The sequence below is a fragment of the Electrona antarctica genome, assembly GCF_951216825.1.
Source record: "Electrona antarctica genome assembly, chromosome: 5".
Classification (NCBI taxonomy): domain Eukaryota; kingdom Metazoa; phylum Chordata; class Actinopteri; order Myctophiformes; family Myctophidae; genus Electrona; species Electrona antarctica.
The window spans coordinates 57453994-57469187 of NC_136810.1; the positions used below are offsets into that span (position 1 = coordinate 57453994).

Below are 15194 nucleotides of genomic sequence, written 5' to 3' on the forward strand. Positions count from 1 at the left end.
AGCATACACAATCACATGAAGGAATAATGCACCACTCAACTCAAAGAGCACACTATCAATAAGCCATGAAACAACAGGTACAATAAAGAGTCTCTTACTTTCTCATTAATAAGCCATGAAACAACACAGTATAACACTGTTTGGGTTCACATGAAGAAATAAATAAATAGCTGTGCATTGCACAGTGAATAAAACAGCTCAGTTGTAAGAACACTTACTTAATTGAGTCAATTCACTCAAGTGACTCATTACCACCAGTCATCCGTCCGGATGACCAGTCTCTGTCAAGTTATTATTCCTGCCTTATATATAAACAAGTTTTGGCACTGATTGCTTGAAGCTCTCTGTCTTTCCCACTCTCTCTCTCTCTTGTTGACTGTCCCTGTGAAAACGACAAAAAGAAAGCAAGGCTAATAAACCAAATCATATACAATCATATACAATCATGTACATATCATATGCATCTTTAAACAACATTTCATTGCTCACTATCTTAAATAGCAGCGCTATTCAGGACACACACACACACACACACACTCCTACCTTAATCAGATGACTGCTTGCACTGAATGGAGTCCGTCAGCGCTGCGTAATCCGGACAGTCACTGCTGTCTTAAACAGGCCTCCAAATAATCGTCCGTCAACGTGGAACGATATTTGGACTTAATTATCTTCATGTGGGAAAACGCTGATTCACATAAATATGTGGAACCAAATAACGCTGTGAGTCAGCACAAGTCCTGATGTTTGGGTACTTTTCCTCCACGAGTAAGTTCCAAAACTCTCCATCGCGGGCCCGCGACTTTAACTGTATGTCAGCCTGCAGTGCCATGATCTCATTCTCCAACGCAGAAGAGTTCATGTTAAAGTGTTGCTATTTTCGAGGCAATGGAATCAACATCAGTGTCTTCTCTGAATGGGAAGCACATGAATGTAGCGATGGGCTCGAGTAAGGCAAAATCTTGAAAGCGTTTGTGAAAGTCAGACTGCACATTTTTTATTTGCTCTGTGTAGCGCACACAGTCAAATTGACATCGTGAAAAAATAATCTTCTTCCCACTCTGCATGGAAGTGATATGTTTTAGGCTTCTTTGCCGCGCGCATCTTGCTATATGAACAATGATGGATAGATATCCTTTTAATTTGTTTGTTTAACAACAGAACAGACCCGACGTTCCCCACACTTGAAAACAAGGCACTGCATTGTGGGGGGTTTTAAATCCGCCGGCGCGCCGCCGCCTGCCCGAGGCGAGGATTGTTTTTTTTGTTTTTTTGTTTTTTTTCATGGCAGGGCCAAGCGGTCTACCTGCGCAGCGCTTGCGATCGACTGGTCGACCGCGATCGACGTAATGGGCACCCCTGCACTATATTATCGGTAGAATACTAATAATCACACCCGTGTGAAGTGAGGGGCCCTCCTATCATCACACGTCATCATACATCATCTCATTCTGGGCTAGAGATGTCCCGATACTGTATCGGTATCAGGAAAAGTATCGGATCGGCCCTTATTTGTCATATCGGGTCATATCGGTATCGGTGAATATGCCAGTCTAACCACAGATCCGACACAGGGGTAAGGGGTCGACACTATGGCAGGTAAATAAAATGTTGGGACATGTGTACGGTATTCGGTATCGGTATCGGCTAACACACAAATTGAGGTATCGGGATCGGATCGGGACATCCCCATTGAAGACAAAAGTGAGGACGCAAATTGTGATTGGCCAGAATTTCTGGCCAATCACAATTTGCGTTCTCACTTTTGTCTTCAATGTTTGTGTTTACACAGATCCTCATAGGAGGGGCCAGCGCCCCCCAAAACTGCAACATCGCTATCGAAACAATATAAAAATAAATCTGATATTTTTTCACCGATATTGAATATTTTCACTCCCTTTATTCCTGGGGGTCGCTACAATACGATTTTAGTCGACTAAATCTTCAGTTGATTTAGTCGACTAAAATGTATTTGTTGCCGGCAGTGAGGTGCCTGATCTATACTCACACAAGCTCACAGTCACAATGTGTTGCAGCTTGCAGATTGACTATTTTCAGAGAGTGACACCTGAGCACAACCAAACATAAAATGACTTGTTGTTTAGTTCTACTGGATTTCTTCTCCACTAGTCTCTCCCTGACATTTTCTGAAATTGTCATTATATTTAGTCTTAGTTTTACTCATCATTGCTTAGTTTTTATTTTGTTTTCATCAGTGAAAAATGGTAGTGGACGAACATTTTTCGTTTGGTTTTAGTCGAGTCGAAGGAAATCAACACTGTATTGAGCCGACTTGTAGATTTCTATAGCATTCATTCCTAAATACTGTCCAAAACAAATAAGACGCAATTTACCGTTTCAATTTCTATTATTGTGCATTCTCGCTCGTTCTGTGACAGCTCCCTCGCAGTTGCTGGAATCAGTCAGATGGTTAAGGACGGCTGAGGCTCAGGAGGTAGAGCAGGTCATCCAATGATCCCTGGGTCGAAGGTTCGAATCCCGGCTCCTCCTGTCCACATGTCAATGTGTCCTTGGGCAAGACACTGAACCCTACATTGCCTCCAATGAGTCGGTCGGTGTGAGCTCGCCACCGTCGGTGTGTGAATGTGGGAAGTGAGGACAGCCGGGGTCGTCGCTTCACTTCCCAATGTATGAATGAATGAGCCATTGTAGAGCGCTTTGAGCACTTGGAAAAGTGCTATAAAAATGCAATTCATTATGGTGACATTTTAAATGATTTGGCGATAAATAACCAATTCATCTGAACACATAATGAGTTATTAATGGAGGCGGTTGGCACCGCTCAGAGAGGGTTGCTAGGCTAGCAATTTTCTAGGGACATTTTCACTTCTGTTTTTCATGTCATATATGAAAGCAGGGAATCATAGCTACAAATTGACATACTGGTTGTGCAGTTTGACCCAGTAGTTTTGGACATATGGCTTACAGACTAGAGTGATGTCTTGCACAGATGAACAAACAGCTCTCCCAAGTCTTTGTTCCCTGAGCTTTTCAAACATATCCCTAATTAGGAGAATTGTATTGAACATTATTGACGTCGTAGTACTGTCGTAATACTGTCATCATAGATGGACCAGGCTGGTTCATAAATACACCGTACACGTCCTTCCTTCCGAGACGACAGTGTGACGGATTTGGATGTTTAATCGAGACTTATTGAAGCGACAGCGAGAAACCCCAAAAACTGTAGTCATGACGAAGAAAATACCCGGGACCAACTACCCGCTGAGCATCTCGTTCATAGTGGTGAACGAGTTCTGCGAACGCTTCTCCTACTATGGCATGAAGGCCGTGTTGATGCTCTACTTTGTGAGCTACCTGGGATGGGACAAGAACCTCTCCACGGCCGTCTACCATGGCTTCTCCAGCCTCTGCTACTTTACACCTATACTGGGGGCCATCATCGCCGACTCCTGGATTGGCAAGTTCAAGACTATCATCTACCTATCCATAGTCTATGTCCTCGGCCATCTGTTCAAGTCCGTCGGGGCCATTCCGACGGTGGGAGACGGGACGACGCACGTCGCGCTGTCCATCTTGGGTCTGATCCTCATCGCTTTTGGCACGGGAGGGATTAAACCGTGCGTGGCGGCGTTTGGAGGAGACCAGTTTGACGGAGAGGGCCAGGAGAGGGCCAGGTTCTTCTCCATCTTCTACATGTCGATCAACGCCGGCAGTCTCCTATCGACCGTCATCACGCCGTCGCTGAGGGGAGACGTGAAGTGCTTCGGAGGCGACTGCTATGCTCTGGCGTTCGGAGTTCCCGCAGCCCTGATGATCGTGGCTTTGGTCGTGTTCATCGCCGGCAGCGGGATGTACAAGAAGGGTCCTCCTCAGGGGAACGTCCTGCTGGACGTCTGGAAGTGCATCGGGTCTGCCGTAAGCAACCGCTGGAAGAGCTCAAAGAACGACCCGCCGAGGGAACACTGGCTGGACTGGGCTGAGGACACGTTCTCGAGCCGGCTGATCACGGAGATCAAGATGGTTCTGAAGGTTCTCGTCCTCTTCATCCCTCTCCCCATGTTCTGGGCCCTCTTTGATCAGCAAGGCTCACGTTGGACCCTCCAAGCCACCAGGATGAACATGGCCTTCGGAGACCATTTCAACCTGAAACCCGACCAAATGCAAATGATCAACCCTCTGCTCATCCTTCTGATGGTGCCCATGTTTGACTTCCTCATATACCCCTTCATTGGCTTCTGCAAAGTCAACGTTACACCCCTGAGGAAGATGGCCATGGGAATGATCTTTGCGGCGTTGGCCTTTGGAGTAGCCATGTTGGTGGAGGTGAACGTGATGAAAACGATGGTGGAGCCTGCACCTCCGGGGCAATGTCTCCTGCAGGTCTTCAACCTGGCAGGGAACGACGTCACCCTAAAGATCCCAGGACACGGTGACCTGTTTAAGCTGCCAATCGGATACCTTCAGGACCCTGCTGAATATGTGAGGCTTCCGTTAGGGAAAGCCATGAAGGAACTGAACATGGAGGTCACTTTTAACGGCGAAACGTCCGAGTGCACACGGACCTTCACGCCGCAGGAAGCCCACACACTCATCTTGTATCGCGGAGCCACTGGAGTCTCGTGTGAACTCGTGAAAGACAGCACGGAGAAGAGTGCGAGCGGGGACCCCCTTGTGAGGTTCATCAACGCCCAGCCCGAGGCGGTGACCCTGACCGTTCGAGAGGAGGAGATCACGGTGCCTGCCAACTACGACCCGTCTCCTTACGTGACCGTGACCAGGAACCGCTATCCGGACGTCAAATGTCACATGGAGTCAAAGAGTTGCCCCTCTCTCGACCTGGGCCAGCTGCACCACGGAGCCACCTACACCGTGCTCCTGTTGGAGAACTCGGGTAAGCTCGAGGCGCACAGGATGGAGGACGTGAAGGCCAGCGACGTTCACATCGCGTGGCAGGTCCCCATGTATGTGCTGATAACAGCCGGAGAGGTGATGTTCTCCATCACGGGCCTGGAGTTCTCCTATTCGCAGGCCCCGGCCAGCATGAAGTCGGTCCTGCAGGCCGGCTATCTGCTCACCATCGCCGTCGGGAACATCATAGTGCTGATCGTGGCGGAAGGGGCAGGTCTAGAACAGTATCTGGAGTTCCTGTTGTTTGCCGCGCTCTCGCTGGTCGTGTGCTTGATCTTCTCCATCATGGCCCACTTCTACACCTATGTCGATCCCGACGAGGTCGTCAAGGTCAGCCAGGAGGTGAAAGAGGAGGAGTACGCCGTCCCCAAGAAGAACCAAGCGAAAGATCTGAACAAAATGGAGGGCAGCTTCGAAGTGTAACCATGTCACAACCGTGGTTTTGGCTTTTACTCGTTGGTGTTGTTACTAGACACGAGCCAGCCATTTTGCCAAGTGTCCGGGGTAGCTCAGTCGATAGAGCTTTCGCCTTTGGACCACAAGTTTGTGGGTTCGATCCCGGACACCGCCAACTCAGCGTATGAGTAGCACGGCTTGTGTGCCGCAAGCCGTGCGGGAAGTACTGGGAGCTGATGGTAGGTGTGGCGCTCCACCTCAGCAATCCATCTCTCAGAGGTCTAGCGCATTGTAACGGGGACAAACTCCCGCGTGTTACCGGCTGATACCGACAATAAGCCACTCCCGACCTACTTCTGGAAATGAGTTTTAAAGAAGTGTTGGTTTTGTCTTGACTTCTAGGTAGTAGCACAACCAGGGCATGAAGACAAACAAAGACGATGTCCAATAATTGTGTTGCCATTCGATAAGGAAACTATATAAAATTAAAGAATAATATAAAATATTTAAAAAAAGAACAAAAGAATATAACGTTTGGGGAGAAAAAGTTGGCAAGTCTGCTTATTATTGGTTGTTTACCCTCCAATTTGATATCAATGCCAAGGAGTAAGTGGGAAAAATACACAAAAACTAAAAAAAAAGTGGGAGAAAGAGAGCTGGATTAAAGGAATGTAAAAGGGACTGTAAGGCCCCGTGTCTGTCCAATGGGGTTTACTGTATTTACTGTAAGGCCCCGTGTCTGTCCAATGGGGTTTACTGTATTTACTGTAAGGCCCCGTGTCTGTCCAATGGGGTTTACTGTATTTCTCGGCTGAAAACGCAGAGACGGCTAAAAGCACTCGCAGTCGTCCAACATCCGGGCGCCTTGCTTGCGCTTACGCGTGCACACAAATGAAATGCCCATCGCCAAGCTGCTGGCGTTTTGGTGGACATCTTGGTGGTGGACACACAGGGCCCTAAAGTGCAAGATAACCACGCTCATGCATTCCCAGATAAAACATACAAGAAATATACTGTGGATAAGGCCGATGATCTCCAAGGCAAAACAAGACAACAACACAGATTGATCACATCACAATACATCCATACGTTCTCTTGACCATCTCAGAACAATGTATTGGATCTCATTGTGCTAAAAGAACCCAGACCGAATGCGCCAATTTAACAAACCATGTCATTTCTCCAAGCGTGTTCAAATAACTCTGGAGGGATGTTGGAGGTTGCCTGGCTAATAAGCCAGACTCAAATCACACTGTCGTGTGGTATTTGAGTCTGGAGATGCTGTGTATGGATCTTGTTTCCCGGGGGGCGGGTTCAAACATTTTCTCTTTGACGCAATTGGTTAGAGCTACTGTCAGTCAAAGGTCTCAAGCATTGAACGTCACTGTACCAAAGCCCGCCCATATTGCATACCGTGTCCCGATTGGCCACACCAGTTCTCTGGTGTAGGAAATGGGTGTACAATTGAGCCTCTCCAGACCGTAATCCACCGGCAGGCAATTTTTTTTTGCCAACGGCTGATTCGGTCTGGCTTATTAGCCAGGCTATGTTGGAGGTGCCAAACAGGCCCCATGGTTGATGAAAGCACAGTTATTGTCTCTTGTAACTATGCAGCTTTTTTTTTTTTTTCTTTTTTTAAAAGAGTGTTTTGGGCTCGTTATAAAACCTGGTCGCTTGTTTCTCCTGCAAAAGTTGGAAACACAAGTTTCAGCCACGCCCAAATATGGAGACACAGCAGGCGGTGTATGTAAGTAGCCTTGCCGAGCCATGAGGCCCATAGGGCAGGATCCTATCTCCTGTTTCTGTAGCGTGAGACAGCTTGATGTACAAGTACACCCCCTGGACATGACGCTAGTATGTCGCAGGGACTTACCCCCAATCCAACCCTTGATGCTGAGTGTCAAGCAGGGAGGCACTGGGTCCCATTTTTAGAGTCTTTGGTATGACCCGGCCGGGGATCGAACCCTGACCTCCCAGTCTCAGGGCGTACACTCTAACCACAAGGCCACTGAGCTGGTAGGCGGTGTATGTGATATTATGAATTCACTAAATGTGAAACATATTCAAATTAATATGGAAAATAATATAAAATGTTGGAAAAAGGGGAAGATTATCTCTGTGACTAAAGTCACTTGTTATGATAGACTTGGTCACTTTGTTTCTCCTGAAAAAGCTGGCAACTTCATGGCCCCAAATGTGAAAAATATTCACGTTAAACCATAACAGAGCAGCAACAAAAAAAAGAGGAAAAAACACCAAATGTAATTCCATTATAAAAATGTAATTAATTAAACTTAAAGGACAACTTCACCCATTTTTGACCCATCTTCACAGCAAGTGGGTGGGTCCATACTCAAAAATCTGTCCAGCCAGAAGAGGACCAGTTGGCGATGACTTTGGTTATGTTGAACAGCAACCAGAATGCTACCACTGAATGTTTTCCCCTGCCAACAATGTAGAGACTAAGACTAGAGGATATTGTTTGAGCGCTTTGATCTCTCATCTTCCATGAAGGACGCCAAATGGAAGAGAGATGCCAGGGGTGGTTATCATGTGGAAGACAGGACACCAATGGTGAAGTGTCAGAAGAAAAAAAATGCTTTTTAACGATATCGTATATCGATATATATTAATATATTAACACTTAGGCCGCTATCATTTATTGAAAAATTAGGATCTAATTCACGCCAGCATTTTTTTAATTTTAGCTCTTATTTTGAAAAGCCGCCGTTTCCGGTCCATGAGCAGTAGTCATAACCTTGGAATCTACACGGAGCTAGGCAGGCCTTGTTTACAATCTGAATCCAGCCCGGAGCTCTGGAGAGCTCTACATCGTCAGATCTGTGCCGTCAAAGAAACGCTGTTTTGACCAAAATGCCATCTGGGACAAGGAATAGGAGATACAGGCGATTGAAAGAAATGGATAGAATGGATTGTTATGGCGACGACGATCTAAGATGGGCGATCCAGTGCTGTGCTAACAACACAGCTAGCTAACCTGCTAACGTGAGTAGCATTTTGGCTCGAGCAATCGAACGCGCTATAAAAGCTCAATTGCCAAAGGCCGTCGGCAATGGCGTTAAGCGTCAGTATAAAAATTAGGCGTCAATTGACTTTAATCGTCGGCAATGGCGCTGAAAGTTAATACAGGCGATACGAATCGATTAAAACAAAATAAAAAATGGGGGGGATAGTTAATTATGGTGGGTGTGATGTGAAATGTGAGCTTTAATCATATTCCATCATATTCAAGTGCTTTTGGAGAGAAATGAGACCGAGTCACTTTCAGTAGTATAGTTCTGTAGAGGGGATCCGGCTCACTGGTTCTCAATGTGCAGGGCTCTGAGGGACTATACCACAGGTCCAAATGGACACTTAACGGGTCTGTAGCTCTCAGAGTTAGAGCTGCACCAGCTGTGGGCGCTGGGGGGGGGGGGGGGGGAGCGCGTGTTCTCTCCTCCGCGTCATCAGTGCCCATGGTTGGGTTGGCAAACGGGCCTTTCTGTGTGGAGTTTGCGTGTTCTCCCCGTGCCCCTAGGCCATAGGGTACGTACCCTGGCAAAAAAGAAATGCTGTAATCCTGGTCTCTAAACTGCCTCCCTCTGGCCTGACGGAGGGGAAAGGAACTGGTTGGAATAACGCGTCCCCCCCCCCCCCCCCCCTGTCAGGTGAAAAGAAGTGGCTTGGACTCCTCATGCATTGAAGGAAGCAAGAGGTCAGTCCGCAGAGGGAGTGTATAGCGCCCAGAATTACAATAGACAATTGACACTACGTGGAAAAAAATGGGTTACAAAAATCGTGGAATGAAAATGTAGATACAAAAAAAAGAGTTAAGAGTTGTGTGACTTTCCTCCTCTACCCCTGATGACATCTTTACCGTCCAGCCACACTAATCAAGGCCGACATCCTATTCGGTTCGAGTCAGCGTTGTGAAGGGTCTCACACCACACTAGTGCTCTATCTCACTCCACATTTTGCAGTTGCACACATACAGTATAGCTCAGTGCTCTGCCTATAACCTGAGCTGCTTTGCGCACCGTTAATGTACTTGCACGATGTACAGTTTGCACGAAACTCTGTTATCCGTTAACGCAATCATTTTGCCGGAAGTGATCCGACTCAAAATATATAAATCCCACCTCCGTGGGTGCGCGAGCTGCATCAGAGTCCCGGGGACAAAGTGTGTTGATCGGTGCTAATCGCTGTTGCCATTAAACATGCTGAATCCTTATTTTAACGTTTTGTTTTGCCATCTCTCGCGCTCCATGAGGTCTGACAATATGACCTGTCACACAATCTAAATGTCTCAATAGAAGAGCAGGGGAAGACCGACAGGGATACAACCTCAACCTCAATGTCTCAATAGAAGAGCAGGGAGACACCGACAGGGATACAACCTCAATAGAAGAGCAGGGGGAGACCGACAGGGATACAACCTCAACCTCAATGTCTCAATAGAAGTGCAGGGAGACACCGACAGGGATACAACCTCAATCTAAATGTCTCAATAGAAGAGCAGGGAGACACCGACAGGGATACAACCTCAATAGAAGAGCAGGGGGAGACCGACAGGGATACAACCTCAATAGAAGAGCAGGGAGACACTGACAGGGATACAACCTCAATTGTATGATTTATATTGTAACATACTCTACCAAGAAGGTAAATAGGTTTTCAATGTAATGAGTCCCGGGCTGCAGGGATGGTCTTTTAGATGAGTCCCACTTCAACCACGTTAGGAGTCATATTTTGTCATTTGTACAAATTGCAGCATTTAACTCCCATTTCATTTTATATGGTTATAATGTGGTTATATTCATGTGGAAAACAGAAGAAGACATGATTATTATAACTAAAGCTAGCAAAATAAACTAGAATAATAAACAGTACAGTAGTACAGTAGTGCATACCGTGGATGCAGAGGTCGTTGTTTTATTGCACATTGTATTAACATATACTCTACCATACAGATTGTACAAAATAACATTTTATTCATTAAAACAAAGACTTACATAATGCCATTTTAACACTCGGGTGTTACAGTGTAGCTGGGCGTCATCTTAGAGATATATAATTGTATCAAATGGGGGTACGTGACGTCCCTCCTGGCCTAATGTTCACACTCTTTCTACTGTATATGCCAGATAACATCACAATGCGCTGACTCTTTCTCCCTTTCTAGTTTCTTACATTATGCATTCTGGTTGACGGAGGAGACGGCCTTGATAAATGATGATAAAGCTGTCCCACGTCTGTCCATTTCAATTCAGGTGGCTTTTATAGGAAATGTAGTACATGCAGAAGCAGCTGTCAAAGAAAACTCTCTCTCGATCTGTGTCTCTCTTCCTCTCTCCCCATCTCTCTCTCTCTCTCTCTCTCTCTCTCTCTCTCTCTCTCTCTCTCTCTCTCTCTCTGTCTGTCTGTCTGTCTGTCTGTCTGTCTCCCTCTCTCTCTCTCTCTATCTCTCTCCCTCCCTCTCTCTCTCTCTCTCTCTCTCTCTCTCTCTGGGTGGGTGGGTGTGATGTCAGATCCTTTGTAGATCGGGGGGAGGGGGAGACGTCAAAGAGTATAGCTCATTCACTCCTCCGCCCTTTCATACTCCTTCACTCTTTATCTCTCTCTCTCTATCTCTCTCTCTCTCTCTCTCACACACACACACACACACACACACACACACACACACACACACACACACACACACACACACACACACCTCTTATATAGATCTCCTACTTTTGCTATTTTTGAATTTAAATCCTGAAAGGTATTCGTCGTGTATTTGTCGACTACGGACCCTCTTCTGAAAAGATTTTGTCCCAGGGAGGGGTCCGACTTTTGAAAAACCTTCAATAATATTAAACAAAACATAATAATCTCTATAAGCTCACAGAACACGTTGCTATTTTCGTATAAGTATAAAATAAATTTGTTTTGCCAGGGCCCCCTTTGGAACACCCCTATATATATATATATATATATATATATATATATATATATAGTTCCCTGATCATATTTAAAGGCATGATATGTAAGTTTGTTACTCTATATTATACAACAGGTAATTTTGATGAAGCAATGTGATTGGTTGAAATGTGTGTGTGTGTGTGTGCGTGTGCGTGCGCGTGCGTGTGCGTGCGTGCGTGCACCAATCAACCCCAATCAGTTGACTGCTCATTGTGAAATGGCCCAGCTGCAGGGTTCAATGGGTCCTACTCAGACAGACATACACACACAATGGCACTTAATGGAGGCGGTTGGCACCGCTCAAAAATCAGCTCTCCCAGAGAGGGTTGCTAGGCTAGCAATTTTCATTTTCACTTCTGTTTTTCATATATGAAAGCAGGGGATCATAGCTATAAATTGACATACTGGTTGTGCAGTTTGACCCAGTAGTTTTGGACATTATGGCTTACAGACTATATGTCTTGCACAGATGAACAAACAGTTCTCATTAAGTCCCAAGTCTTTGTTCCCTGAGCTTTTCAAACACATCCCTAATTAGGAGAATTGTATTGAACATTATTGACGTCGTAGTACTGTCGTAATACTGTCATCACAGATGGACCAGGTTGGTATATAAATACACCGTACACGTCCTTCCTTCCGAGACGACAGTGTGATGGATTTGGATGTTTAATCGAGACTTATTGAAGCGACAGCGAGAAACCCCAAAAACTGTAGTCATGACGAAGAAAATACCCGGGACCAACTACCCGCTGAGCATCTCGTTCATAGTGGTGAACGAGTTCTGCGAACGCTTCTCCTACTATGGCATGAAGGCCGTGTTGATGTTCTACTTTGTGAGCTACCTGCGATGGGACAAGAACCTCTCCACGGCCGTCTACCATGGCTTCTCCAGCCTCTGCTACTTTACACCTATACTGGGGGCCATCATCGCCGACTCCTGGATTGGCAAGTTCAAGACTATCATCTACCTATCCATAGTCTATGTCCTCGGCCATCTGTTCAAGTCCGTCGGGGCCATTCCGACGGTGGGAGACGGGACGACGCACGTCGCGCTGTCCATCTTGGGTCTGATCCTCATCGCTTTTGGCACGGGAGGGATCAAACCGTGCGTGGCGGCGTTTGGAGGAGATCAGTTTGACGAGGAACATGTGATGGAGAGGGCCAGGTTCTTCTCCATCTTCTACATGTCGATCAATGCCGGCAGTCTCCTGTCGACCGTCATCACGCCGTCGCTGAGGGGAGACGTGAAGTGCTTCGGAGGCGACTGCTATGCTCTGGCGTTCGGAGTTCCCGCAGCCCTGATGATCGTGGCTTTGGTCGTGTTCATCGCCGGCAGCGGGATGTACAAGAAGGGTCCCCCTCAGGGGAACGTCCTGCTGGACGTCTGGAAGTGCATCAGGTCTGCCGTAAGCAACCGCTGGAAGAGCTCAAAGAATGACCCGCCAAGGGAACACTGGCTGGACTGGGCTGAGGACACGTTCTCGAGCCGTCTGATCACGGAGATCAAGATGGTTCTGAAGGTTCTCGTCCTCTTCATCCCTCTCCCCATGTTCTGGGCCCTCTTTGATCAGCAAGGCTCACGTTGGACCCTCCAAGCCACCAGGATGAACATGGCTTTCGGAGACCATTTCAACCTGAAACCCGACCAAATGCAAATGATCAACCCTCTGCTCATCCTTCTGATGATGCCCATGTTTGACTTCCTCATATACCCCTTCATTGGCTTCTGCAAAGTCAACGTTACACCCCTGAGGAAGATGGCCATGGGAATGATCTTTGTGGCGTTGGCCTTTGGAGTAGCCATGTTGGTGGAGGTGAACGTGATGAAAACGATGGTGGAGCCTGCACCTCCGGGGCAATGTCTCCTGCAGGTCTTCAACCTGGCAGGGAACGATGTCACCCTAAAGATCCCAGGACACGGTGACCTGTTTAAGCTGCCAATCGGATACCTTCAGGACCCTGCTGAATATGTGAGGCTTCCGTTAGGGAAAGCCATGAAGGAACTGAATATGGAGGTCACTTTTAACGGCGAAACGTCCGAGTGCACACGGACCTTCACGCCGCAGGAAGCCCACACTCTCATCTTGTATCGCGGAGCCACTGGAGTCTTGTGTGAACTCGTGAAAGACAGTACGGAGAAGAGTGCGAGCGGGGACCCCCTTGTGAGGTTCATCAACGCCCAGCCCGAGGCGGTGACCCTGTTCGAGGAGGAGATCACGGTGCCTGCCAACTATGACCCGTCTCCTTACATGACCGTGACCAGGAACCGCTATCCGGACGTCAAATGTCACATGGAGTCAAAGAGTTGCTCCTCTCTCGACCTGGGCCAGCTGCACCACGGAGCCACCTACACCGTGCTCCTGTTGGAGAAATCGGGTAAGCTCGAGGCGCACAGGATGGAGGACGTGAAGGCCAGCGACGTTCACATCGCGTGGCAGGTCCCCATGTATGTCCTGATAACAGCCGGAGAGGTGATGTTCTCCATCACGGGCCTGGAGTTCTCCTATTCGCAGGCCCCGGCCAGCATGAAGTCGGTCCTGCAGGCCGGCTATCTGCTCACCATCGCCGTCGGGAACATCATAGTGCTGATCGTGGCGGAAGGGGCAGGTCTAGAACAGTATCTGGAGTTCCTGTTGTTTGCCGCACTCTCGCTGGTCGTGTGCTTGATCTTCTCCATCATGGCCCACTTCTACACCTATGTCGATCCCGACGAGGTCGTCAAGGTCAGCCAGGAGGTGAAAGAGGAGGAGGACGCCGTCCCCAAGAAGAACCAAGCGAAAGATCTGAACAAAATGGAGGGCAGCCTCGAAGTGTAACCATGTCACAACCGTGGTTTTGGCTTTTACTCGTTGGTGTTGTTACTAGACACGAGCCAGCCATTTTGCCAAGTGTCCGGGGTAGCTCAGTCGATAGAGCTTTCGCCTTTGGACCACAAGTTTGTGGGTTCGATCCCGGACACCGCCAACTCAGCGTATGAGTAGCACGGCTTGTGTGCCGCAAGCCGTGCGGGAAGTACTGGGAGCTGATGGTAGGTGTGGCGCTCCACCTCAGCAATCCATCTCTCAGAGGTCTAGCGCATTGTAACGGGGACAAACTCCCGCGTGTTACCGGCTGATACCGACAATAAGCCACTCCCGACCTACTTCTGGAAATGAGTTTTAAAGAAGTGTTGGTTTTGTCTTGACTTCTAGGTAGTAGCACAACCAGGGCATGAAGACAAACAAAGACGATGTCCAATAATTGTGTTGCCATTCGATAAGGACACCAGCCAGCCAGGAAACTATATAAAATTAAAGAATAATATAAAATATTTAAAAAAAGAACAAAAGAATATAACGTTTGGGGAGAAAAAGTTGGCAAGTCTGCTTATTATTGGTTGTTTACCCTCCAATTTGATATCAATGCCAAGGAGTAAGTGGGAAAAATACACAAAAACTAAAAAAAAAGTGGGAGAAAGAGAGCTGGATTAAAGGAATGTAAAAGGGACTGTAAGGCCCCGTGTCTGTCCAATGGGGTTTACTGTATTTACTGTAAGGCCCCGTGTCTGTCCAATGGGGTTTACTGTATTTACTGTAAGGCCCCGTGTCTGTCCAATGGGGTTTACTGTATTTCTCGGCTGAAAACGCAGAGACGGCTAAAAGCACTCGCAGTCGTCCAACATCCGGGCGCCTTGCTTGCGCTTACGCGTGCACACAAATGAAATGCCCATCGCCAAGCTGCTGGCGTTTTGGTGGACATCTTGGTGGTGGACACACAGGGCCCTAAAGTGCAAGATAACCACGCTCATGCATTCCCAGATAAAACATACAAGAAATATACTGTGGATAAGGCCGATGATCTCCAAGGCAAAACAAGACAACAACACAGATTGATCACATCACAATACATCCATACGTTCTCTTGACCATCTCAGAACAATGTATTGGATCTCATTGTGC

The 15194-nt window shown here is 47.3% G+C and overlaps 3 protein-coding genes across 3 annotated transcripts in view; all 3 read left to right on the forward strand.

The window, feature by feature from the left end:
* LOC306923545 (protein phosphatase 1H-like) overlaps positions 1-15194 on the forward strand; it is a 104227-nt gene that overhangs the window by 24771 nt on the left and 64262 nt on the right. The gene's annotated exons all lie outside the window — the stretch shown is intronic.
* Positions 3214-5316, forward strand: LOC306923220 (solute carrier family 15 member 2-like; the record flags this gene model as incomplete). The annotated part of the gene is made up of 1 exon (XM_079501246.1): positions 3214-5316. One exon carries the CDS (start codon positions 3214-3216, stop codon positions 5314-5316), a length of 2103 nt encoding a protein of 700 aa, XP_079357372.1.
* Positions 11973-14072, forward strand: LOC306923221 (solute carrier family 15 member 2-like; the record flags this gene model as incomplete). The annotated part of the gene is made up of 1 exon (XM_079501247.1): positions 11973-14072. One exon carries the CDS (start codon positions 11973-11975, stop codon positions 14070-14072), a length of 2100 nt encoding a protein of 699 aa, XP_079357373.1.